The 24306-nt window shown below is 37.7% G+C and overlaps 2 protein-coding genes across 3 annotated transcripts; one reads left to right on the top strand and one right to left on the bottom strand.

Annotated features, from left to right (window-relative positions):
* The first annotated feature begins 128 nt into the window (after positions 1-128).
* Positions 129-3035, top strand: LOC117926680 (mitogen-activated protein kinase kinase kinase 7-like). Of its 2 annotated transcripts, XM_034845900.1 has the most exons (4): positions 129-300; positions 459-578; positions 674-2617; positions 2706-3035. In XM_034845900.1, exons 3-4 carry the CDS (start codon positions 739-741, stop codon positions 2831-2833), a joined length of 2007 nt encoding a protein of 668 aa, XP_034701791.1. In that variant the 5' UTR covers positions 129-300; positions 459-578; positions 674-738; the 3' UTR covers positions 2834-3035. The 2 variants fall into 2 exon arrangements, with proteins under 2 accessions (XP_034701791.1, XP_034701798.1); XM_034845907.1 differs by lacking the exon at positions 129-300 and having other exon boundaries at positions 344-578.
* Positions 3036-3135: 100 nt separating this feature from the next.
* LOC117930908 (protein SPA1-RELATED 2) lies at positions 3136-22357 on the bottom strand (the record flags this gene model as incomplete). Its single annotated transcript, XM_034851698.1, has 7 exons — positions 3136-3925; positions 4535-4594; positions 4717-5034; positions 5616-5762; positions 11637-12474; positions 20219-20376; positions 20663-22357. Coding segments are annotated over 7 exons (3408 nt in total), but the record flags the coding sequence as incomplete, so codon positions are not given.
* Between the last annotated feature and the right edge of the window lie 1949 nt (positions 22358-24306).

Here is a 24306-nt window from a genome sequence, read left to right as displayed (position 1 = left end):
GTGCTGAAGTTGCAAAAACGACGTCGTAGTAGCACAAAACGGCGACGTCTCGCTCACTGAAGGCACAACGTGTTGGATGTGATATGAACGGTTAGGCGTTACAGAAAGTAACCGCCTTTTAAAAAAATAATTGAAACGAAGACGAAACCGGCGGGAACACATTTATAAATTATAAGAAGGAAAAACAATGGAGAAACGGACTAGTTCAAAGGCCACGCACACCCACAAAGAATTGAATTCAAATTAGAAGCAGACAACTGCTTCATCAAACATTTTCCACTACCCACGAACCAAACAAAGGTTGGTTAGATTCCTCCAAGTTTCCTCCTCGAAAACTCCGTTTTTTTTTTCCTTTTTGATTTCATCTGTTTGGATTTTTCCAGGTGATGGTTGATTTTTTACCAGTACAGTTTGATTCCGTCAGTTTTCATTTTTGTCTCTGTTTCAATTCAATTCAGGTGTTTTTTATCAGATCAGATTGGATAGCGCTGAGTTTCTTTTGGTTTCGGAGGAATCAGATCGGAATCAGCGTTTTTTCTAGGTTGCAGTTTTAAAGCTGAAGAAAATCTCCCCGGCAGGTTCTAGAACTGAATACATTCAAATTATTTCCAACCCACAACATAATTTTTGTTGCTTACTTTTTTTTCCGGGTTTTTTTATGTGTGTATTGTAGATTTAGCTGCAGTTTGTGTGTTTTCTGGGGTATCCAGAGAGTGGATTTTCACTGTGAAGTCTGGAATGGAGCAGTTTCGGCAGATTGGAGAGGTTTGGGGGAGTTTGAAGGCTCTAATGGTGTTCAAAGACGACATACCGATAAACAGGCGTCAGTGTTGTTTATTGTTTGATATCTTCAGTTCAGCCTTCAAAACAATTGTAGAGGAGATCAGGCAGAACCTGAGATTAGAAGAGAAGAACACCAAATGGAAAGCTCTTGAACAGCCTTTAAGAGAGCTTCACAGGGCTTTTAAAGACGCAGAACTCTACATCAGGAACTGCTTGGACACCAAGGACTGGTGGGGCAAAGCAATGAGCCTCCACCAGAACAATGACTCTGTTGAGTTTCACATCCATAACTTGCTCTGCACTTATCCTATTGTCATTGAAGCAATTGAGACTGCCGGAGAAATGTCGGGACTTGCACTTGCCACAAAGTATGAGAAAGAGTGGAATGACCCCAAGCTTTTCCAGTGGAAATTTGGAAAGCAGTACCTGGTTACCCGAGAAATTTGCAGTAGGTTGGAGAGTGCTTGGAAGGAAGATAGGTGGCTTCTTCTTGAAATGATTAGGGAGAAGAAAAGTTCAGGGTCAGTTGGGAAGAATGAGCAGAAGCTTGGAGACCTGCTGCTTAAGAAACTAAATGGATCAGAGCAGTTCAACGGGAAGCTTTTCCCGGGTTCAGTATTGGTAGGAGCAAAGGATTATCAGGTGAAGCGTCGATTGGAAGGGGGAAGCCAGTGTAAGGAGATTCAGTGGTTGGGGGAGGCTTTTGCTTTGAGGCAATTTTTTGGGGAGATTGAGCCATTGAATTCAGAGATTTCTTCTCTGTTGTCACTTTCCCACCCCAACATAATGCAGTACCTTTGTGGATTTTATGATGAGGAAAAGAAAGAGTGCTTACTTGTGATGGAGATGATGAACAAGGATCTTCACAGTCAGATAAAAGAAAATTGTGGACAAAGGAGGCGTATTCTGTTTCCTCTCCCGGTCATGGTTGATCTCATGCTTCAGATTGCCAGAGGCATGGAGTATCTTCACTCTATGAAGGTCTATCATGGAGATTTAAACCCTTCTAATATTTTTCTGAAGGCAAGGAACTCCTCCACTGAAGGTTACTTCCATGCAAAAGTTTCGGGTTTTGGGCTATCGTCCATCAAGAATCACACTTTTTCTCGGAGCTCCCCAGGCCAGAATGGAACTGACCCTCTCATTTGGCATGCACCAGAGGTTCTGGCTGAGCAAGAACAGCTAGGAAGTAGTTGTAGTTCCAAGTTCTCAGAGAAAGCTGATGTTTACAGTTTTGGAATGCTTTGTTTTGAGCTTCTGACTGGGAAAGTTCCTTTTGAGGATAGCCATCTTCAAGGAGACAAGATGAGCAGAAACATAAGAGCAGGCGAGAGGCCTCTTTTCCCATTCCCTTCACACAAGTACCTTGCAAACCTAGCCAAAAGATGCTGGCACACTGACCCAGTTCAGCGCCCAAGTTTCTCTTCCATATGTAGAATTCTTCGCTACATCAAGAGGTTCCTTGTGCAGAACCCTGATCACAGTCAACCGGAATTGACACAGCCACCTGTAGATTACTTTGAACTGGAGGCAGGGTTTGTGAAGAAGCTTACAGTGGAGGGGAACCTTGATCCAATGCCTGTATCACAAATTCCTTTTCAGATGTTTGCTTATAGACTAGTAGAAAAAGAGAAGACCTCACTGGACTATAAAGACAAGAGCTCGGAATCAGCAAGTGAGGCAGCAGCTTCAGTTTCTGGGGATGAGAATGTTGCGCTAGTAGATGATCCATTTCTGCAAGCAAGCGAAGGTAGGTTAGTTTGTTCAGAGACTCCAGAAAAGAAAATATCACCCGCAAAGATATCTGCAGAATCAAAAACCCGAAGAAGTCTAGGTTAGTCTACCTTTACCTGCATTCATATCGTTCATTTACACTCACATTACAGGAAGTATTTATCCTTGAAACATGTTTGATTACACAGGAACACCAAAAGCTCAAGCTCAGAAACCGGCGCCATTGAAACCATGTGGCGGCATGAAACTGAATCGAGGGGCACAGATGGGACTGGGAAGAACATCCGGGCATGCCTTAGATTCAGATGTATCATAGCACATATTCGTCTCATTATTGAACTTTTGGTATACAATCTAGGTGTTTTTTTCACAACCACCACATGCGGATTCAGATCATTGTTATATTGGTTTAATAGGTAGGAACAGAGGAATTCTCACCATGTCCGCATCCCGTTTGTCTTGTGAAGTAGGAACACCAGTTCTTTTTCCACGATCTGTAATTGATTAGCTGGTTTTCATTTTTGTTTCTTTTCTTTTCTGGTTTACATGACATCATCATGGCAAAGTAGTTCAAGAAATGGCAAAAAATGAATATGGTATAAACCTTTTCTGTAAGAATTCTTAAAACAAAACTGTACTATATATCAAAATTTAGGAACTATACAATAGCAAGAGTAGGCTTTGGACTTCTCAACATTACTTATATACAACAGAATATGGAATTTCCTCAAGAGTGGTTGAAGTAGCACTCCATAAGTTTTCTTAACTTCGGCAACCTTCCCTTTTTCACCATATTAGTTCTGGGAACGGTCACCATAACACAATCTTGAGTTCCGATCATTTAGACTTGCCTGTGATTGACATTGATCTTGAGCAACACAGAACTCAAACCTTTAGTCACAGGCCTCTTCCAAATGGCAGTAAGAAATTTGGGTTTCAAGCTTTTAATTTCTTCTGAAATCTGATTTGAGGATATGGAGTCAGTTTTTGTGACTCTTGCTGGCTTCTCTTTGGACTGCAAGCTTCAATGCTGTCAGACATTCAGCTGACTTCTTCAACATTCCCATCTCAAAAACATCTTCAAATTCTCAAATTTCAATAGTGTTTCCAGTGAAAGTTTACATCCCCCAGTCCAACAATAGGCCTTCAGATAACTTTGGGAATCTTGAGCTGCAAAGAAGCCATTGATAATAATCCCAGGAATGGTGCCCTTTCCTTAAACCATCTCCAATACTTTTATACATCCAGTGGAATTGGCAGCAACAACCATGTTTGACTTCCCTCTCCAGCACACACTTGAAACAAACTGTCCGTTGTCATCATCAGTCTCTTTTCCAGAAATAGGGTCTATGGATCCAAACTTGTGAGAGGTGATTGGCATGGGCAGAGATCGGTGGTAAGCATAAACCTAAGAAGAAATCACACCACTAAATAAATAAATAAATAAAACTGGGAAAAAACAAGACCACCTAAGATGTAGAAATCACACACCAGTAAATAAAACTTAGAAATCACACCACTAAATAAATAAATAAATAAAACTGGGAAAAAACAAGACCACCTAAGATGTAGAAATCACACCAGTAAATAAAATTTGGAAGAAACAAGACCTCCGTAAGATGCCCAAACTTACGGTTAGCATAACTAACTCAAAAAGTTAAAGACCTATTCCAACACTAAAAGTAGAAATTGATGGATTTTCCCATGCAATAGCATTCTTCTCCATTATCATGGCAACTAATCCAAAATTAGCTTGATAAAAAGAAAAAAGAAAAAGGGAACACCCTTGACCCATGTGATGATAAATTTGACTCAACATACACAGCCAGATCAAGAAATTTTTTTTCATAAGGTGCACAAAAAGTGTCGTGCAGTCTAAGTTATGCCACTTGCAATCAAAATCATCTGACATGCTTATTTTATCATCCAGGATATTTTCTGAAACTTCAAACCAAAGATTTCTTTTTCTTTTGGTTAATCAAATGAACTCAAGGAGACATAACAAATAGGTGTTTACCTCATTGGTTTCTGAACCACATGTGACATATCCATCCGCAACAGACAGACCCACAAAGTTCTAGGAGGCAAAAGGTTCATACAAGAAAAAGTAAGATTTCAGAGATGCAATTGAAGGACAAAATATATTCAAACTTCAGAAGAGAGGGAAATATACCCAGATTCTAGCACGGAGAAACCAACCTTCTCATTAGTGTGCCCACTGAGGGTTAAGCTGCAAGCATTCATGGAAAAACCAGTAGAACTGGTTTGGTTGAGATCCCAAATCTTTAGAGAATTGTCAGTGGATGCAGAAACGAGGGTTTCAGCATCCAAGAATTTCACATAGCTTACAGCTTTGTCATGGCCGGCCAATATACACCAGGGGCTTTTAGCATTCCGCAGATCATAGCAGTAGGTTTTGTAATCCGCAGACCCGAAGGCTAGCAAATGAGACGAGTGAGCAGAGAACTGAACACAGCAGACATTTGCAATGTTCCTTATCGTGCCTAAACAGTTTTTCTGCACAATAAACAGATACATATGGGCTTTTAAACTAACATAAAAGTAAATTTTTAAAGGATTTTTAAGCAGTAACCAGATCTAAATCAAAGAGATGCTAAACTGAAGAAAAATACAGGAGCCTCCTTTTTTTCTCTGCATATTTCATCATTTAAAGTATGCCATTAAATGCTGACCATTAATTACCTTGATCAAGCATCACTTGGGAGCTCAGCCAAACAGGACAGTTTCTAGTGATCCTACTTGGGCATTCCTCAAATAAAAACTCACAATTACTGAAGTAACATATATTTTACAATTTTAGTTGCAGGGAAGGTATAGCTTCACACACACAGACAGAGGAAAATAAAAGTTCTTGAAGCAATCTTGAAATTTATGTTCATATGAACAAATCTAGTTTCATGATAAAACAAATAATGAAAACAACCCTTTTATTTACAATGTCTTTAAGACCAACCAAATAGATTACTAAGAGAAAATAAATAAAAAAACAATGCATTCCACAAATTTAACTAGGTTTAATTAAGCAACAATTTTCTTGAGCCATAAAATTTAGAAGACGAGAAAGAAAGAGAGCATGCCTCATTAATGCTCCACAGTTTTACGGAACAATCATCACTTCCACTGGCTAATTTTTTGGGATCCACTCGAGAGAAGTCAACAGACCAAGCCCTTTTTTGGTGATCAATGTATTGAGAAAGGCCTTGACCAGTGCTCGCATCCCATAACTAGAAGCAAGCAATTCACATCATGAGCAATGCAGGTAAATTTACTAAGCAGACAATAGCATATTCCCAGTAATTTTTAGGTCTAACAATTAAGAAGAGAATACACTTAAATATACAAATAAATACAAAGTTGCTATCATAACCCATTTAAAATAATAACAATAATAATAATTAAAATAAAAAATAAAAAATACAAAAAATTAAGGGACCTCCACCACCCACCTTGATCATAAACATCTCTAAACATAATTTTTAGATAAACCATTGTCCTCTGCAGCCACTTAAGTCAAAATTATACATTAATATTATATTGAAAGGGATTCTCTAAATACATTTTATGAATTTATAACAACTAGGAACTATGTCTACCTATGCCAGGAATTTGATGTGGCTACAGGAATTTGATTTCAAAGACTTATGATGCACCAATGCCAGCCAACATGAGGAGTCTCCATGTCTCATGCTAGCCACATTGCACAACTCTTACCCAGAATAGTTCCTTCCACAAGCCTCAAATATATGTCAGGACTTAATTGTCTTGAGAGAGAATAGAATGATTCTAGGAGTCAAACAGTTATTTTTGTCTTTAGAGAGTATGACAACCAAGTTTGAAATGCAATTATTTTGAAGAACTTTTGTTGGAAAACCGAAACTGCTATGGAAAGAAATAACTTTGTAAAGCTGTAAATTAGTTATTAGTTATCAATCTTTGTATTTTTAGGAAAGTAATTGTTATGAGTAATTCTTTCCCTTTAATCAGTAATTTAATCTCCTAATTTGAAGGATTTGTATATGCTGTAAACTCTATAAAAGAATAATCTCAATGAAAGATTATTATTCCCGTGAAACTCTATTTTTCAAGTTGGAATCAGAGCTAGCAATTTGCTTGCCGAAACCCTCCTTCTTCCTCTTTTTCAATCCATGTTCTCTCTAAAACCATGTCGGATATTTCAAATGAGTCTACTACTGTTCCTCAACCTTCTCTAAACAATCCCATCATCACCGATACTTCAAAAATCAGTCCTACCACCTCGGAATCTCACTCTATCCAAATCACCACGATTCGCTTGAATGGTGACAACTTTTTGAGATGGTCTCAATCAGTTCGGATGTACATCAGAGGACGTGGAAAGATGGGCTACCTGACGGGTGAAAAGAAGGCTCCTATAGTGGATGATCCGAACTATGCTATATGGGATGCTAAGAATTCCATGGTGATGATATGGCTTGTGAATTCTATGGAAAAAGACATTAGATCTAATTACATGTGCTATCCAACAGCACAAGAGCTTTGGGAGAATGTAAATCAGATGTATTCTGATCTAGGGAATCAATCACAGATCTTTGAATTAACCCTCAAACTCGATGAGATACGACAAGGGGAGGACAACGTCACAAAGTACTTCAACTCCTTGAAGCGGATCTGGCAAGACCTTGACCTCTTCAACACCTATGAGTGGAAATCTGCCGAGGATGGATGTCATCATAAGAAGACCATGGAAGACAATCGGATCTTCAAGTTCTTAGTTGGCCTTAATGTCGAGTTTGATGAGGTAAGGGGGAGAATCATTGGAAGACAACCCCTGACGCCTTCAATTGATGAAGTTTTTTCAGAAGTTAGAAGAGAAGAGAGTCGGAGGAATGTGATGTTGGGCAAGAAGGGACCTGGAGTTGCTATTGAAGGTTCAGCCTTGGTTACCACGGGTGGAGGCTATAATAAAGCCGTTGTGTTTCAACGCAAATCAAATGAAAAACCACGGGTTTGGTGTGATTTTTGCAACAAGCCTCGTCATACCCGTGAGAACTGTTGGAAAATCCATGGGAAACCTGCGAATTGGAAAGGAAAAACAAGTGACAAACCGGGCCGAGCTATTATTCCTACTGCTAATGAGGCTGAGACCAACCCCTTCACCACTAAGCAAATGGAGCATCTTCTTGCACTGCTGAAATCCAACTTGACATCCGGTACTCCTAGTGTTTTTGTGGCTCACACAGGTAATTAATTATATGCTCTATCTTGTCGTTTTAAATCTACTCCATGGATAATCGATTCTGGAGCATCCGACCACATGACCAATTCCTCAAACATGTTTGAATCCTATTCACCGTGTCCTGGAAATAAAAAGGTTAGGATAGCTAATGGTAATTTCTCACCTATTGCAGGAAAAGGTCTAATAAAAATCTCTGAGGGAATAGATCTTAAATCTATTCTCCATGTTCCTAAACTTACTTGTAATCTCTTGTCTGTTAGCAAATTATCTAGAGATTCTAATTGTTGTGTTATCTTCTATGAATCCCATTGTATTTTTCAAGACCGGAGCTCGGGGAAGACGATTGGCAGTGCTAGGATGATCAATAGTCTCTATTATTTCGAGGATAATTTCCTAGTAATAAAATTGCTCAAGGACTAAGTAGTATTAGTTTTCTTTCTGTTCGTGATCAAATAATGGTTTGGCATTGCAGATTAGGCCATCCTAGTTTCTCTTATTTAAAACATTTATTTCCAATGTTATTTCAAAAGGTTGATCATTTATCATTTCAATGTGAAAGTTGTTTATTGGCAAAGAGCCAACGTAAAACTTACATTCCAAAACCCTACTATGCATCAAAACCATTTTATCTTTTTCCCAATGACGTTTGGGGACCCTCAAAAGCAACCACAATTTCAGGAAAAAAATGGTTTGTGACCTTTATAGACGACCATACACGTCTTTGTTGGGTATATTTAATGAGGGAAAAATCTGAAGTAAAAAAGATTTTTAAAGAATTTAACAGAATGATTGAAAACCAATTTCAAACAAAAATCAGTATTTTGAGATTTGATAATGGGACTAAGTACTTTAATAAAGTTTTTTTTTTTATAAATAAGCACTGAATATATTAAAAAGAGGCAAAAACGCCACAAAGTATACAGGGAATATACAAACCAGCTAAGCCTCACAACCAAAAAGAAAAGCAAAAAAAACCCCACCAACCCTTAGTCGGAGGCTAACCACTCCAAGAAGCCTATAAGGAACCAAATTTTTGGGAAATTGTTGAACCTTTGCCTAGTGCAATTCTTAATATCTCTCTTGAAAAGGAAAATAAGGAAACTAAGCTTATTGAATCCGAATCTGAAATTGGTCTGTCAGATGAAAAAATACTACGAATGAAAAAAAAAAAAAACAATCTTGAACTTGTGGTTTATTCAAGGAAAAAAGTCTCTGGAAGAAGTAAAGACTAGCTGATCATCCCAGCACATGGTCAACCGAAAGCCCTGAGCAATGGCTCTCTAAATGCCTCAGGTAACCCTCCTTCTGTTCCTACTCCTATACATGTTTCTTCTTCTCCTGTTACTGATCTAAGTTTACCATCACACTTTGATCCAAGTCTAGAAATATCTGCACCCGAACCTGGTTTAGGATTAGCCCCAGTTGTTCCTGCACAGGGCCTTGACCTTGATCTCCCTATTGCTCTTAGAAAGGAAACCCGAGTCTGCACTAAACATCCCATTGCCATATATATCTCCTACAGTAACCTTTCTGACAACTATAGAGCATTCACTACAAATATTTCAAAACTTGTGATACCTAGAAATATTCAGGAAGCACTAGATGAACTGAGTTGGAAATTGGCAGTATTTGAGGAAATGAATGCCTTAAGAAAGAATGGCACTTGGGAGGTTGTAGATTTACCAAGGGAAAAAAAAGTTGTAGGGTGCAAATGGGTTTTTACAATAAAGAGTAAAGCAAATGAAAGTGTTGAGAGATACAAAGCCAAACTTGTGGCAAAGGGTTTTACTCAAACTACCAAGAGACTTTCGCCCCCATAGCTAAAATAAACTCGATTGGAATTTTGTTGTCCCTTGCAGTAAATTCCAATTGGCCCTTACACCAATTGGATGTTAAAAATGTCTTTCTTAATGGAGACCTAGACGAGGAAGTGTTCATGAGTCCTCCACCAGGTTTTGAAGAAAGTTTTGGAGTTGGGAAAGTGTGCAAATTGAAGAAGTCCTTATACAAACTTAAGCAGTCGCCTAGAGCTTGGTTTGAGTGCTTTGGCAAAGTAATAAAGCATTATAGATATACTCAAAGTCAAGTTGACCACACGATGTTCTACAAACATTCAAATGAAGGTAAAGTAGTCATCTTAATTGTGTATGTTGACGATATTGTGTTAACTGGGGATGATTGCAATGAACTAGAGAAGCTAAAGAGGAAACTTGCTGAGGAATTTAAGATTAAGGACTTGAGGGCATTAAAATATTTTCTTGGAATGGAGTTTGCTAGGTCCAAAGAAGGTATCTTTGTAAATCAGCGGAAGTATGTTCTTGATCTTCTTGATGAGACAGGTATGTTAGGATGTAAGCCTGCTGAAACACCTATAGAGCCGAATGTAAAACTGCAACCTACAAATGCCAAGAATGTGAAGGATCGGGATCGTTATCAGAGACTTGTTGGGAGATTGATTTACCTATCCCATACACGCCCTGACATAACATTCTCAGTGAGTATGGTTAGTCAGTTTATGCATGCGCCTGGACTAGAACATTTTGAAGTTGTTTACAAGATTCTAAGGTATCTAAAGGGGACACCAGGTAGAGGCCTTATGTTTAAGTTACGAGGACACCTACAAATTGAAGCCTACACCGATGCAGACTGGGCTGGAAGCATAGTGGATCGAAGGTCCACCTCTGGGTATTGTTCATTTGTAGGTGGCAACTTGGTTGCGTGGCGAAGTAAAAAACAAAACGTGGTTGCTAGAAGCAGTGCTGAGGCTGAGTTCAAAGTTGTAGCTCATGGTATTTGTGAGATTACGTGGATAAGAAGATTACTGGAAGAGTTAAAGATGACAAGTTCATCTCCTATGAAGTTGTATTGTGACAACAAGGCAACAATTTCAGTAGCTCACAATCCGGGTTCTCCATGACCGCACCAAACATGTGGAAGTGGACAAGCATTTCATTAAAGAGAAGATGGACAACGGATTGGTTTGTATGACCTATATCCCTACTGAGGAACAAGTGGTTGATATCTTCACCAAAGGACTACACAAGAGGCAATTCGATTTTCTAGTTGGCAAGCTGGCTATAAAAGATATCTTTAAGCCAGCTTGAGGGGGAGTGTTGGAAAACCGAAACTGATATGGAAAGAAATAACTTTGTAAAGTTGTAAATTAGCTATTAGTTGTCAATCTTTGTATTTTTAGGAAAATAATTGTTATGAGTAATTCTTTCCCTTTAATCAATGATTTAGTCTCCTGATTTGAAGAATTTGTATATGCTGTAAACTCTATAAAAGAATAATCTCAATGAAATATTATTATTCCCATGAAACCCTATTTTTCAAGTACTTTAAGCCTAAAATCACTTTCTCACATAAGGAGACTTTGAGTTGTTGTCCAACTATACATACAAATGCTGGAATTTAAGTTCCTATAGTTCATTTCAGAACAGCCAGAGGCCCAAAGGGAATCAAAAAATGAAAATCATCTTAATTAAACAAAAACCTTATTATTTTCAATTGAATGAAATATATCAGTATATATCAAGAGAGATTTGATACACAATAATTTTGCAGCAACAAAAGTATATGGCCATGGCATCCAAAATGTAAGATGCCAAATCACAACCTATTAAACCTATATCCTTAAAAATCAATGCAGATAAGATTATAACTTGGATTGATTATATTTTACCAAGCATATAGCCTCTATGATGATGATAATCAATTACCCAGTCAGAAAGTTCTACCTCTCCACATCAAATATGCTAAGGTAGCATAAATTGAGACTAGACCATAGAAATGCCAACACAAGCATCCCTATTTCAGTAAAAACTCTATAATGTGCAAGAATACATACCTTAAAACTTTTTTCAAAAGAGAAAACGCTTACCTTAACTACACCATCATAGTCAGTTGAAGCCAGATAATTCTTGATGTAGTTGTTCCAGCAAATGCAGCTAAGCTTTGATTTGTTGGTCATCTCAATTACCGGGTAATGAATGTCAACAGAGTCATTAAAGAGAGCATGAAACTCAAATATCTTTATTTTCTTTGATACCCCAGCAGCAGCCAAATAGTCCTCATCCCGGTCAAAACTCAAAGAGCAAATTACATTTGCAGAATTGATGAAATCACTATTTCTTAATATCCCACGAACTTCAAACTTACTATAACGAGCATACTTGCACAACCCATTGAAGAAGGTTCCCAGGCGATCAGTGACTTTCAGGTCTTCTCCGTTCTTTTGTGCCTGATAAAAGTTCTCACGATTTAGCAATAAATCCTTATCTGAACGTGTTAAAGCATCAGTTTCAGGAAGCTGGATTTTGGATCTCATGGAGAAGTAGGCACTTTCAAGTTGACTGATATTCCTCATCAACCTTAATCCATATGTATCAGAAAAGTGAGGAAATTCAGAACATGCTTCTGCACTTGGGGTCCCTTCTTGAATGAACCTTTTTTCACTTGCACATATTGCAGTTTTATGTGAGCAAGAAAGGAGTGAAGATTTTTTAGGAGAGGTCCTCCTCTCAACCTCTTCAATATCTGCTTCTAAGCACCTAATGTCTTCCACTAACTTGGTGGCATGTTTGTGCTTTTGCTCTTTCATTAATATAAGAAAATGCAGTAAGAGTTCTGAATCAACATCTTCTTGCTCAATAGATGAAGATAAGTCACCTTCATGTACCTCTTGAAGTCCACCAATTACTTCAGATTGTAGGATTTCTCTGTCATACATCAAAGGTAAAGTCAAACCTCCAAATTAGAGTATGATCTGATTTCAAGGTCTAAAATGTAAATAACATGATAACATGCTTGACCCCAATTAAAAATTAGCAGATTTCCACTCAAATATTGGTTTGCCAATCTGTCTATCAACATAAAGAGTAATTAGCAATGTTTTAAAAACCGGACCGGACCGGCTAGTCGAACCGGTTCAATCGTCGATCGGTCGCATCTCCGGTCCGGTTTGCCCTATTAAACCGTTTACAGATTAAACCGGTAACGAACCGCCTAAACCAGCAGTCGAACCGGTGACCCGGTGGAACTGGACGGTTCTAATCGAACCAAACAGTTCAAGTTAAACCAAGCTCCCTTGTATAAAAATTAAAAAGCTTTGGCAAAAGCCCATGCTGGGTCTTGTCTTATAATGACAAAGCCCACACCCCACTCAACCATATTGTGGGCTGAGTCTTGAGCCCACCAGATGAGGTAATGCATTGGCTCTCCATGAGGATGGCTTTTATAGGCATCCTTTGCATCCTCATTCCTCTTACAATCCGATGTAAGATTGCCAACCAACCTAATGAATGAAAAAAAATAACAAATCCCTCCAAGAGGATTTGAAACCTTGGACCCTAGATTCTATAGCCATCCTATAGCCATCCTAGGACACCACTCGGCTACACACCTTTTGTTATTTAATATGCCAAACAAAACAATATATATTGGATTTTAAATTTTTTTATATTATTAAATAAAAATAATATAATATTTTTAAAAATTATAAAATTATAAATTTTCATTTTTAATATATTCACATTTAAATATTTTACATATATCATTTAATAAAATTAAAAATATTAATATAATTTAATTTGATAATATTATTGATTTTTAATTTATTCATATATATTTTAAAATTTTTATAATTATTTTTAATTTTAATAATATATAAATTATATATTTATGACGTCACCGGTTCGACCGCCGGTCTGACCAGTGAACCGTGAACCGGTAACTTTTCCGGTTCGATCACCGGTCCGATTCTAAAAACATTGGTAATTAGCGCATTACAGTTGGGGACAAAGGAACGGACAAAAAAGCATGTAAAACTGAATTCATTTATGCATCCAAAGAAACCCTCTAAGGCATCTATACACACACACAGACACACACTCACAAATGTTGTGCTCCCAGGAAATGCACAGAACATAAAAATGACATATCCCACCAGTGAAAGGGTCCAGCATGGAAATTTCCATATGTTAAACAGAACCACTTTCATGCACTTTTTGTGCTAAATGAACTTAATTTCCAAGCATCATTGGATGATTTTATCATGCTATTAGGCAATGTTTCCATAACTGAACAGGTCATTAAACAGGAAAAGCCATAGGGTCATAGTTAGCATTATGTGATTCTTCTACTAACCAGAAAAGAACCGAACCAGGATTGAACCGGTCCTATCAGTCTTAACATTATGTGATTTACTAACTAGAAACAATGTGATTTTTCCTTTTTTCTTAGATAGGCAAAGAGAAAATCTATTAATAGGTGCCTTACAAAAAGGGGGTGTGCCCCCCATGTACACAGGACTATACCAAGAGGCACCAAGGAAAAGGAAAAGCAAATGGTCCCACCAAAAAACAGCAAAGCTACATCACAGTTTATCCCATCTATCAAGTCCAATTATGTACAATTTTCCATGTCTAGGGGGTCTCTAGACCATTCCAAACAAGACTAGATGGAAGTAATCTATGTGGCAAAGCAATCTATAGTAGGGATATACTTCTATTTTAAGTTATATGTTTACAGAAGGGAGGCTTGCCCTGTATGCTTGTGATGGACAATTATCAAGTCACGGAGAGTGGGGTGTTTTACTCTAATTCTCTTGCTAGCTCCAAGATAGTATGGTATATTCATTCTAATTTGGAGAGATTAGGAGCATGATGACGGTTAAAAATGGTATGCACAGGAGGAAAAAAACTGGAGAGAAATGAAATACTAGTTGGGAAAAAAGAAGAAAAATATACAACTAATCAGACAAAGCCCTACTGGAATCACAAAGCAAGACTGACCTTTCAACCTGAACCTACAAAAGAAAATGAGTTTCAATTCCCCTAAAATAGTACAGCCCACAGCCACCTCATGCCTGGAGTCTATTACTCCTGAATCATTTATGTCAAATACCCAATAGTTTGTCCTAGATAACAATATTCAGTATTTATTCCTATAGCCAAATAGCAGAAAATGTTGGAAAAAAGGGGGAGGCCTAGCAAAAGCAAGGCAAAACAGGAAGCCAATAAAGAGCCTAGAGAAAGGGGAAGAAAAGGAAAAACAATAAACAGGGACCACAATCTCACCCTATTCTAGCCCATCAACGATTTCCAATAGAAAGAAATTCTCCAATGCCAACAGGACAGAACTCTAGACCACACCCTAGTTTTTTGTGAAGCCTCTAAGGAGCAAATGACTTATTTAAGCTGGTTGCTTATGTAGTTTGAGGCAATATCGGGTTTGAAAATAAATTTGGATAAGAGTGAGTTAATTCTAGTGGGAGAGGTGAATGATATTGAGGATTTGGCTTCTGAGCTTGATTGCAAGGTGGGTGGGCTCCCTTCCTCTAAATTGGGCCTCCTGTTGGGTGCCCCATTTAAGTCTGTGGAGGTTTAAGATGGAGTGGAAGAGAGGTTTTGAAAAAGATTGGCCATGTGGAAGAGATAATACATCTCCAAAGGAAGGAGAATTACCCTTATTCAAAGCAACTTGTATTTTATGTCCTTGTTGTGCTTCTCACGGCTAATTAGATTGAGATTGGAGCAGATCCAGAGAGACTTTCTTTGGGGTGGTGGGGCTCTTAAGCGGAAACCACGTCTAGTATAGTAGGATACAGTTTGTCTAGACAAAAGGAAATGGGGCTTGGCTGTGAAGCATCTTTCCACACTCAATAAGGCTCTTCGGAGCAAATGGAACTGGCGCTTTGCTATTGAAAAGGGGGCCCTCTAGAATTGTATGATCAGTGTGAAGTATGGGGAAGAAGAAGTGGAGTGGTGTTTTAGGGAAATGAGGGAGGGAACTGGTGTTGGTTTTTGGAAATCCATAAGGAGTGGGGTCTTGTGAGTAGTAGGATTTCCTTCTTGGTGGATAATGGGTGAAGGGTCAAGTTCTAGAAGGGTGACTAGTGTGGGACTACTTCTTTGGATAGCTTTTTCCCGTCCTTATTTGCCTTAACAATTTCTAAGGATGCGTGAGTGAAGGATGTTTGAGATTTTTCTATTCCAAGGAAGGAGGGTTGGAGCCTTGTTTATTTAGACCCCTCAATGATTAGGAGGTGGGAAGTGTGGAGAGGTTTTTGTCACGCTTGAAGGAATTGAGGGTGCATAAGGATGAGGAAGATAAAGTACTTTGGATAGAGACAAAGAACGGGAAGTTTACTGTGAAGTTGCTCCATGCTGCTTTAGAGCCGAGGATATCAACTTCTTTTCCATGGAGCATCATATGGAAGACGTGAGTGTAACTTAAAATCAATTTCTTTGCTTGGGAGGTGACATGGGAAAAAGTATTAACTTTGGATTAACTTCAAAAAAGAGGAAGGTCTTTGGCGAATAGATGTTTTCTATGTCGTATTGAGGAAAAATCCATACACCATCTCCTTTTTCATTGTGTAAAGACAAGAATCTTGTGGGAGTTGCTTTTTGCCCTATTTGGGGTGTCTTGGGTGCTACCCTCATTGGTTAGAGAGACACTCTTAGGTTGGCATGGTTCGTTTGTGGGTAAAGAATAGGAAGGTTTGGAGAGCAGGCCCCTTATGCTTATTTTGGACAATTTGGAAGGCAAGAAATAGAATCGCCTTCGATAGGGATGAGTTTTCAATCCAAAGTCTAAAATATTCTTTTGTTTGTCTTTTTTCGTCAGAAGCAAAGTTGTTTATTTTTTATATATATATATATATAAGTAAAAAAGAGTAATTGTATTAAAAAGAAGCGCTAAAACAGCAGCCCATGATATACAAGAGAGATACACTCACCCCCTTGCTGCTGAAACAGAAAACCGTCCAAAAAGATATACAAGAGACAACTCCTCCCTCAAAAGGAGTCCACCCAATCAATGAAATCTATTAACATCGAAGAATCATCTTTTATAAACAACTTAGTCTCTAACTATAATAAGTACACAAAAGAACCATTTATTAGCCTTTGGATGGACAACACGTCGTCTTCAAAGGCAATTCTGTTTCTTGCCTTCCAAACTGTCCAAAAAAATGCACAAGGGGTCTACTCTCCAAACTTTCTTACACTTCTTACCCACAAAAGACTCATTCCAACTCAAGAGGGTTTCCTTAACCAAAGAAGGAAACACCCACGAAACTCCAAAAAGAGAAAAGAACATCTCCCACAAAGCCCTTGTCTTTACACAATGGAGAAGTAAGGGATCTATGGATTCCTCATTTGAATGACAAAGATAACACCCATTTGCTAAAGCCCAACCCCTCTTCTAGATTTGGTCCAAAGTTAAAGTTTTTCCCCATGAAGCCTCCCAAGCAAAGAAGCTTACTTTTGGTTGCACACAAGAATTCAAAATGATCTTTATTGGGAAGTAAACTGAAGATTCTAGCTCTAAGGCTTTATAGAGAGACTTTACAAAGAATTTACCACTCTTCATTGGCATCCATAGCACCCTATCCTCCTCATCCATATTCACTATCTTCCCACCCAGCCATAACAAAAGGTTCTCCACCTCATCCACCTCTCAATCATTGAAAGATCTAGTAAAACGAGGACTCCAACTCCCCCCACCTTCTAAGACATTCCAAACATCCTTTACTCAAGCTTCTTTAGAAACAGCTATGGCAAATAAAGAGGGGAAAGAATCACACAAAGGCGTGTCCTCACACCACTTATCCCTCCAAAAACTCACTCTCTACCCATTACCCACCACAAAAAAAAAAAAAGTCTACCACTAACAAGGTGCCAAAGCTTCCTAATTGCTTTCCACAACCTTACACCATGCACCTCCCTTACATCACAAGAACACTAGCCACCTCGTTCCTCCCCATACTTCCCCCTTATTACTTGATTCCAAAAGGCCTCTCTCTCATTCGCAAAATGTCAGCTCCATTTTCCAAGGAGAGTCTTATTAAGAATAGCAAGACTCTTAACCCCCAAACCCCCTTTTCTTTTATCTGAACAAATCGTCGCCCACCTTACCAAATGAGGTTTTCACTCAAGAGCCCCATCAACCCACAGAAAATCCCTCTGAACCTGCTCCAACCTCAATCTCATTGGCCTTGGTAAGCGGAGGATAGACAAAAAAATAAATAGGCAAACTCGACAATGTGCAAAGTTGTTTATAAATGATGTTCCTTCAACTCTTTTCAGTTTTCTCGATTGGTTGGGTTGTTGGTGAGGGTGGTTTGGCCTAAGTCATTCTTGTTTTGTAGCTTTAGCTTTTGGTAGTGTTTGTTGTTGGTAGGAGTAAACGTCTTGTATATCGTGGGTCACTCTTTAGGCGGCCCTTATTAATATATCTTTTTTCTTATTTGTCATAAATAAATAAATAAAGTACCCTACCTCCACACCTTTCTCTACCCCTTGTCCAAGCCTCTCACATGCTAGTTCAGCAGAAGATGCTTGACTATCCCCGAAAAAAACCCACTCAATCTCAAACATTGCAAATAAGAGATTTTGAAGCAATTGGGTTTGCCACTAGGAACAATGGTGTGATAGTTGTCTCCTTGCACACCTTATATAAACTATGTTTGTTTACCAAGGGTCATTCCCTCATTAATTTGTTTACAATTAAAATCCTTCCCCCATGTGGCTTTTCGAAGCCAAAAAAAAAACGAAGGGGGAAGAATCCCTTAGAGGAGCACTTTATCACCAAACCCCTCAGCAGGAAAAACAAGTTAAACTTGCAACTGAAAAGGTTGCGATCATACTCCACTGGGAAACAACCCTCCTTCATGCCACTCCAAACTAGCTTATCAGCCCCCACCCCTTGAAGTCTCACAGATTAAATGCACTCCAAAATGATCCAACTCTTAACTTGCAATCTTAAAAAGACCTTTGAAAGAAAGGGCTCCAATGTCCCTAGCCCCCTCAATAGCCCATAAATCTGTCACTTCTTCACTCTTGGCAATAGCAAGGCTACAAGGAGAAGGAACAACATCTTTCAAAATTTAAATTTTGGTGATGCGGTCAATTAAGTTTGTTTGATAACAATAAAATTGGTGAAGATTAACTTTTAGGGGGGGTTTCTTTAGCAGTACAAAAACTCAAAAATTCTTTTATATGTAATTTGGGGAGTTGAGTTAGAGTGTATATTGGAGAGGAGTCCTCGTCTCTTATAGGTTTTTTGGAGTGGTTAGCTTCCACTTAAGGGCTGGTGAGGTTTTTTGTTTTGAAGCTTGCTCTTAGAGGTTTAGGCTACCTTGTATACATCCTGTATGCTTTGTGGTTGTTTGCCTTTTGATAATATACTTAAGGTTTATTTATCAAAAAAAAAAAAAAAAAAATTGGTGAAGATTAAAAAAAAAAATCACTAAAAGAAATTCAGTTGGTTGGGAAGACCCAACTGAAAAGTGAATGCAAAAACAAGTTCATAGCGATTGTGCTTTAAAATGTCAAACATAAAATGGTATTTTTCTTTAAGAATTTTACCACAAAAACTAAAAGACTAGACTTTTCTCTCTTCAAATACCATGTTGCTGGTTTTTTTTATGTAGGACCTGATCTCCTCGACTACCCACCTCTTCTAGTCAATAGTTCTCACACTCCATCAAGTAGAGTATATGGTCCAGGTCCTATCATTTACTTCACAAGCTTCTTATGCCATTTTTCCTTGTAATGCTCATCTCTTTGCCAACAAATTATACAAGTATTAATATTAGCCCACTCCAAGGGCATCTTCATAAAGATGCAAGGGATTTTCTTGTCATCCGACTTCTGATGCTCCTCATGCCTTGAGGAGGAATTTGGGACCCAAATAATCAAAACACCTACTCAATTGCATTTTCCATCATTTTTTCAAAACTGAAACTGTAAAGATTCAAATCTCACTTTCCTATTCTTTTCCCTACTTTTTCAACATCCAAATAGGGTTCAAGGGTACACTCATCTTGATGGACATTTGACTAGAAATTTGTGAAAATTTTAGCGTATCTTTTCAATTATTTTTTTAGAAAAGGATCTCTTTTCCCTGGAAACATATTTCATCAAAAGGTTTCATTTGTACCTTTTGAATGTTTTATATACATATACATACACACACACACACACACACATACATACATGTATATAAATATAAATACATATATATATATATATATATGGCATTTAATGATTTACTGTATGGTTGCATTGGGTTTGCATTCATAGGACATATTGGAACTTGAATTTTAGATGATAGCAACATATTTTCTCTATTGCCAATAATTTAACATTAAACCTTTCAAACTATCAAACCCAACTCCCCTTTTAGATAATAGCAACTTATTTTCCCTATTGCCATAATTTAACATTAAACTTTTCAAACAATCAACCCAACCTCTCTCTTTTCCTTTTTTCTACTTTTTAGTAATCTTCTCCAGTAATGTATCTCTCAATATCATCAACCAAGCAGGGAGACGCAATGCTGAAGTCGCCACACTTGACATTTAACTTAAGTTGTGTATATCCTAATAGTTGTAGTAGTAGATAGGAGGATTTTTCTTTTTTTTGATAGGTAGTGTAGATAGGAGGTAAGAGTCACCTGGTTGTCGGACGTGATGAGGATTCAGGATGAAGTAGCCAAAGACAGAAACCTGCTTCTTTGGGATTTTCTGACAGAAAATTGGGGGGAAGAATTCTGTGACGTAGATCTGACATTGCTGCAGCACGTGCTTTTTCAGAATCAAAAGATCCAAGTAGCTGAAAGAAGCAGCCCAAATTAACACAAAGGTTAATGTCAGTTTGTTCGATAAGGAGAACAAAAAACTAATAGAACAACAATAAGCAATTATAACATAAGATAGCTTTTATTGAGCGTACACAGAGAGCTGAAAGGATGCCTCCATATATTCAATTTAGTAACTTAACAGCAATTGCTAAACTATTTTATCTGTTTTATCCATTAAGGAGACACAAGATCATACAAAACCATGATCAAAGTTTCATGTGATAAATACTTAAACAGAAGAATAAACTATCTTCGCACCTCAAACAAAAGAACACCCAGACAGTAGATATTAGATGAAAATGTGCAGACCCCATCACTGAGCTCCATTGGACTAGTATACCACTTCTCTTCTAACCGATCACTTGCAGAAATCAACAGCTGTTGAGATGTATAAGAAACATTTTGGCTGCTGGATTTTCGTTGAATCTTATATTCAGCATTTTGGTTATGTTCTTCATTGAATTTACTACCCAAATCTTGTGCACGAGTAATATTGATGCCACTTTTATTTGCAGTTTCAAGTTTGAAGCCATATCTTGCTGAAAACTGTGGCCACTGTCTAAAAGTGTTCATGCTTTCACTGAACTTTTGCTTCTTTCCACTTAAACTAATCGAGGGAAACATACCTTTTTCTAATGACCTTTTTCCACTCAGGAGATTCTTCAAGGAAACATCCTGATCCACAGCATTCTCTAGCATTTCTCTTTGGACAGAAGATCCAAGGTATGCAACCTGATTTGATGGCAACAACTTAAAACAAGATGGTCGTAAGTTCTGCATTGCAACACCTTGGGAGTGCGAAACATCCACCAGATTCACAATCTGCCTAAATATATACAAGCTCTCAACTTTATTTATTTTACGGTGCCCAGCTCTCAACCATTCTCTCAAATTGACTCCATCATGAGAAGAATCAGGAAGGGGGCCATGACAAGGCCCAGTCCCAGCACTACCATGGGCAGATGGTACAGCAGCTTTTGCGCTTGAACTCAGTGACGAATCAGAAGCTACCTGACTATCAACAATAGCCTTTGTATTGTTTTGGTCTCTAAACTCATCCCCAAAGCCATCATATACTGTGTCCGTACATATGACACTCTTGACTCGAGTCGGAGCAAGACCACTGGGAGATGGCGTAGCAGTTTTGGCACTTGGACTCAGCGATGAATCAGAAGCTACAGTAGTATCAACAGCAGCCTTTGTATTATTTGAGTCTCTAATCTCAACACCAAAGCCATCACGTGCTGGGCCTCTACATATGACACCCTTACCCTTCAATGAATTTTTAATAAAAAACTCCGAAAACCCAGATTTAGATAGAATCTTTGTCCGGATCCCGCCAGGAGATAATGTATCACCTGAAACAGCTCTATTTTCACAATTTGTAACTTGTTCCCTGACTTCATTGTGATCATGACTAGATTGTTTTTGAGCTAAAAATTCAGGGAAAGATGAGTATCCCACATCCTCCCATGCACTTGACATTGGCTGACCATTGTCCCTACATACACTATCTCGGACTGAACTCCCAGTTCCTTGTCCACCCGCTAGCAGATGAATATGTTGCCACTGGTTCTGCCTGATCTGCATTCTATCTCTATTGTTCGAGGGACCAACGACAGCTAAGTTTGCTCCATTGTAATTTCTCAGTGTTAACTCCTCAACCATGATCCCAGCATCATCCACAGGGAGATGGCCACTACATGTATGTTCTGCTGCAGCTAAAGAACTTACAGTTTTATTTACATTCTTACCCTCTAAAATACCTGTGAATTCCTGGGGTGAGCTCTCGGGATAATCACCTTCACCAGGTATAACCATTTCCCTTGAATTCAACATACTGCTGCTATCAGGCTTCAGCAAGTACTCACTCTCTTTTCTTTGGAGGTGAGAGCCCTCCGCCACATCAATTGTGGTCACTTCATCATCCATATCATCCAATGGAAGTTCATTCAATCAGATGTTATAGTTGCAGTGAAACTGAAAAAACATATTCATTAAGCCAGAAACAAAAAATTAATAATAAGCCAAAACAATTAATGAGATAAAAGTAACACTAATTCATAAATTTAAGTAAGGAAAATAATGGAAGAACCTTTGGAGATTGACAACAATCCTAGATGCTCCATTTGGTAATTGAGAGAATATCCTAAAATGAAAAAGATTCATTATTAGTGACCCAAAGAAACAAATATCCAACTAATTCAGCCTCCCATGACCCTTTGATTTAGTTGAGTTTAGCCTTTCCTTTTTCTTGGAACTACAGAAACTTAAAAACATAGGATACAAAACTCTATTTTTATAAATCTAAGAGTTAATACCTTCGATATTAACTAGGTTAGAAACACCAAACAAACATAATCAGCAATAAACCTTCATCGTGAGGCATTTTTAAACAGAAATTTGCAGAGAGATTGATGGAATGTGAATGTGTGTATCTGTGAGATACTGCGGGTATGGGTGTGAGACATTCAACCAAAACAAAAAGTAGAATGCACTAACCAAAATTACCAAACTGACAAGTCACACTTACAAAAAGAGACCTAAAATCCCCAGCTCAAACAAACTGAAAGCCAATAATCCAGTTCCAAAAACTGTAATACTCCGTCTGGTTGCTATGAAACAGTCGGAAAAGCAAGGAAATTTAAACTTTTCAGCGTTGGGTCTTTGAAAGCCGGGAAACCCAATTTCATTCACCTAAAACTATTGCCCCCCTCTCGACTGATTTCACACAAATTTTCACTTTCCCGTCGATTTTCTCAGCAACCAAACAGTATAGCAAACTGAAAAATTAACTAGGAAGTGACAGTATCACCGCCAATCTCACCAAACCTGAAGAAAAATGAGCCAATCGACCACCACATCATGGAGTAGAATCCTCCAAAAAGAGCAGAAGTGAATAATTTTTGAACCATTGGAACCCTAGAAACCCAAATACTGACTTCTTCTCCCTCTTATACCCTTGAAATTAATTATACATAACTCCAAATTTGCAAATTTCATCCGTCTAAAATAGTAAAATTACATTAATTCTGCCTTTTTTTCATAAATAAGTAAATAAATACCTTTGATTTGAGCTTCCGGGCGGTTGCTGAGCAGATCGAGCTCAGAGAAAGAGAGGCCACTAACTTTCGAGGATAAATATTTATAATTACCAAAATGGGACTGTTGAGTGTTTTAATTACTAAAGTGCCATTGGGAATGGCTCCTCCGATTAAGACTTTATTGTAGTGGGCCCAGTATTGATGGGCCTCCTAAGCCAACCTGTAGTTTAGGGAATGGCCTCGATCTGGCCCAAATGCCTGTCGCAGTTCTCCTCCACTTTATTCACCCGTTATTAATTGTAGATGGAGATTGTCATTTAATTATTTTTCTATAGCGTTTCTTAAATCATTTTGAATTTTTTTCATTCTACTTTTTAAAATTACATCTATATATATATATATATATATAGCTTTAAAGGTTATATAAATAATTTTAAATAAATGAAAATAAATCTAATTTATAAAATTTGGATTCTTTTTATTAAATTTTTTTAAATTAGTGAATTAAAACTTATTTTTCTCTAAGATAAGAGTAATTATGATTTAAAATCAATAAATAATATCCACGTCATAAAAAACTTAAAATAAAAGTACAAATAATAGGTTTTTAATGTAGAAAATTGTTTAATATCTAAACAAGATTTTATAATACGGGTATTTGAATAAAATTTTTACATATGAATTATAATATTATTTTATCGAAAGTATATTTTTATTCAATTAAAATTTTAAAATATTAAAAACAATTTTAAACAGACTTACAAATTATCTCAATTCCTATAATATCATAGGCAAAACTAATTCTCGTAAACAATCCACGTGGATCCAATGAAAGCATCTAACGTGGCCGTTAGTGGG

This window comes from Vitis riparia, chromosome 2, assembly GCF_004353265.1.
Source record: "Vitis riparia cultivar Riparia Gloire de Montpellier isolate 1030 chromosome 2, EGFV_Vit.rip_1.0, whole genome shotgun sequence".
Classification (NCBI taxonomy): Eukaryota; Viridiplantae; Streptophyta; class Magnoliopsida; order Vitales; family Vitaceae; genus Vitis; species Vitis riparia.
This window is presented reverse-complemented; position numbering and strand designations above follow the sequence as displayed.

Bases quoted from the DNA above. Each gene is read 5' to 3' on its own strand.
- LOC117926680 (XM_034845900.1), top strand. From the start codon at position 739: ATGGAGCAGTTTCGGCAGATTGGAGAGGTTTGGGGGAGTTTGAAGGCT. The intron at 2,618-2,705 runs GTTAGTCTACCT...TTGATTACACAG, and splicing joins AAAAACCCGAAGAAGTCTAG to GAACACCAAAAGCTCAAGCT.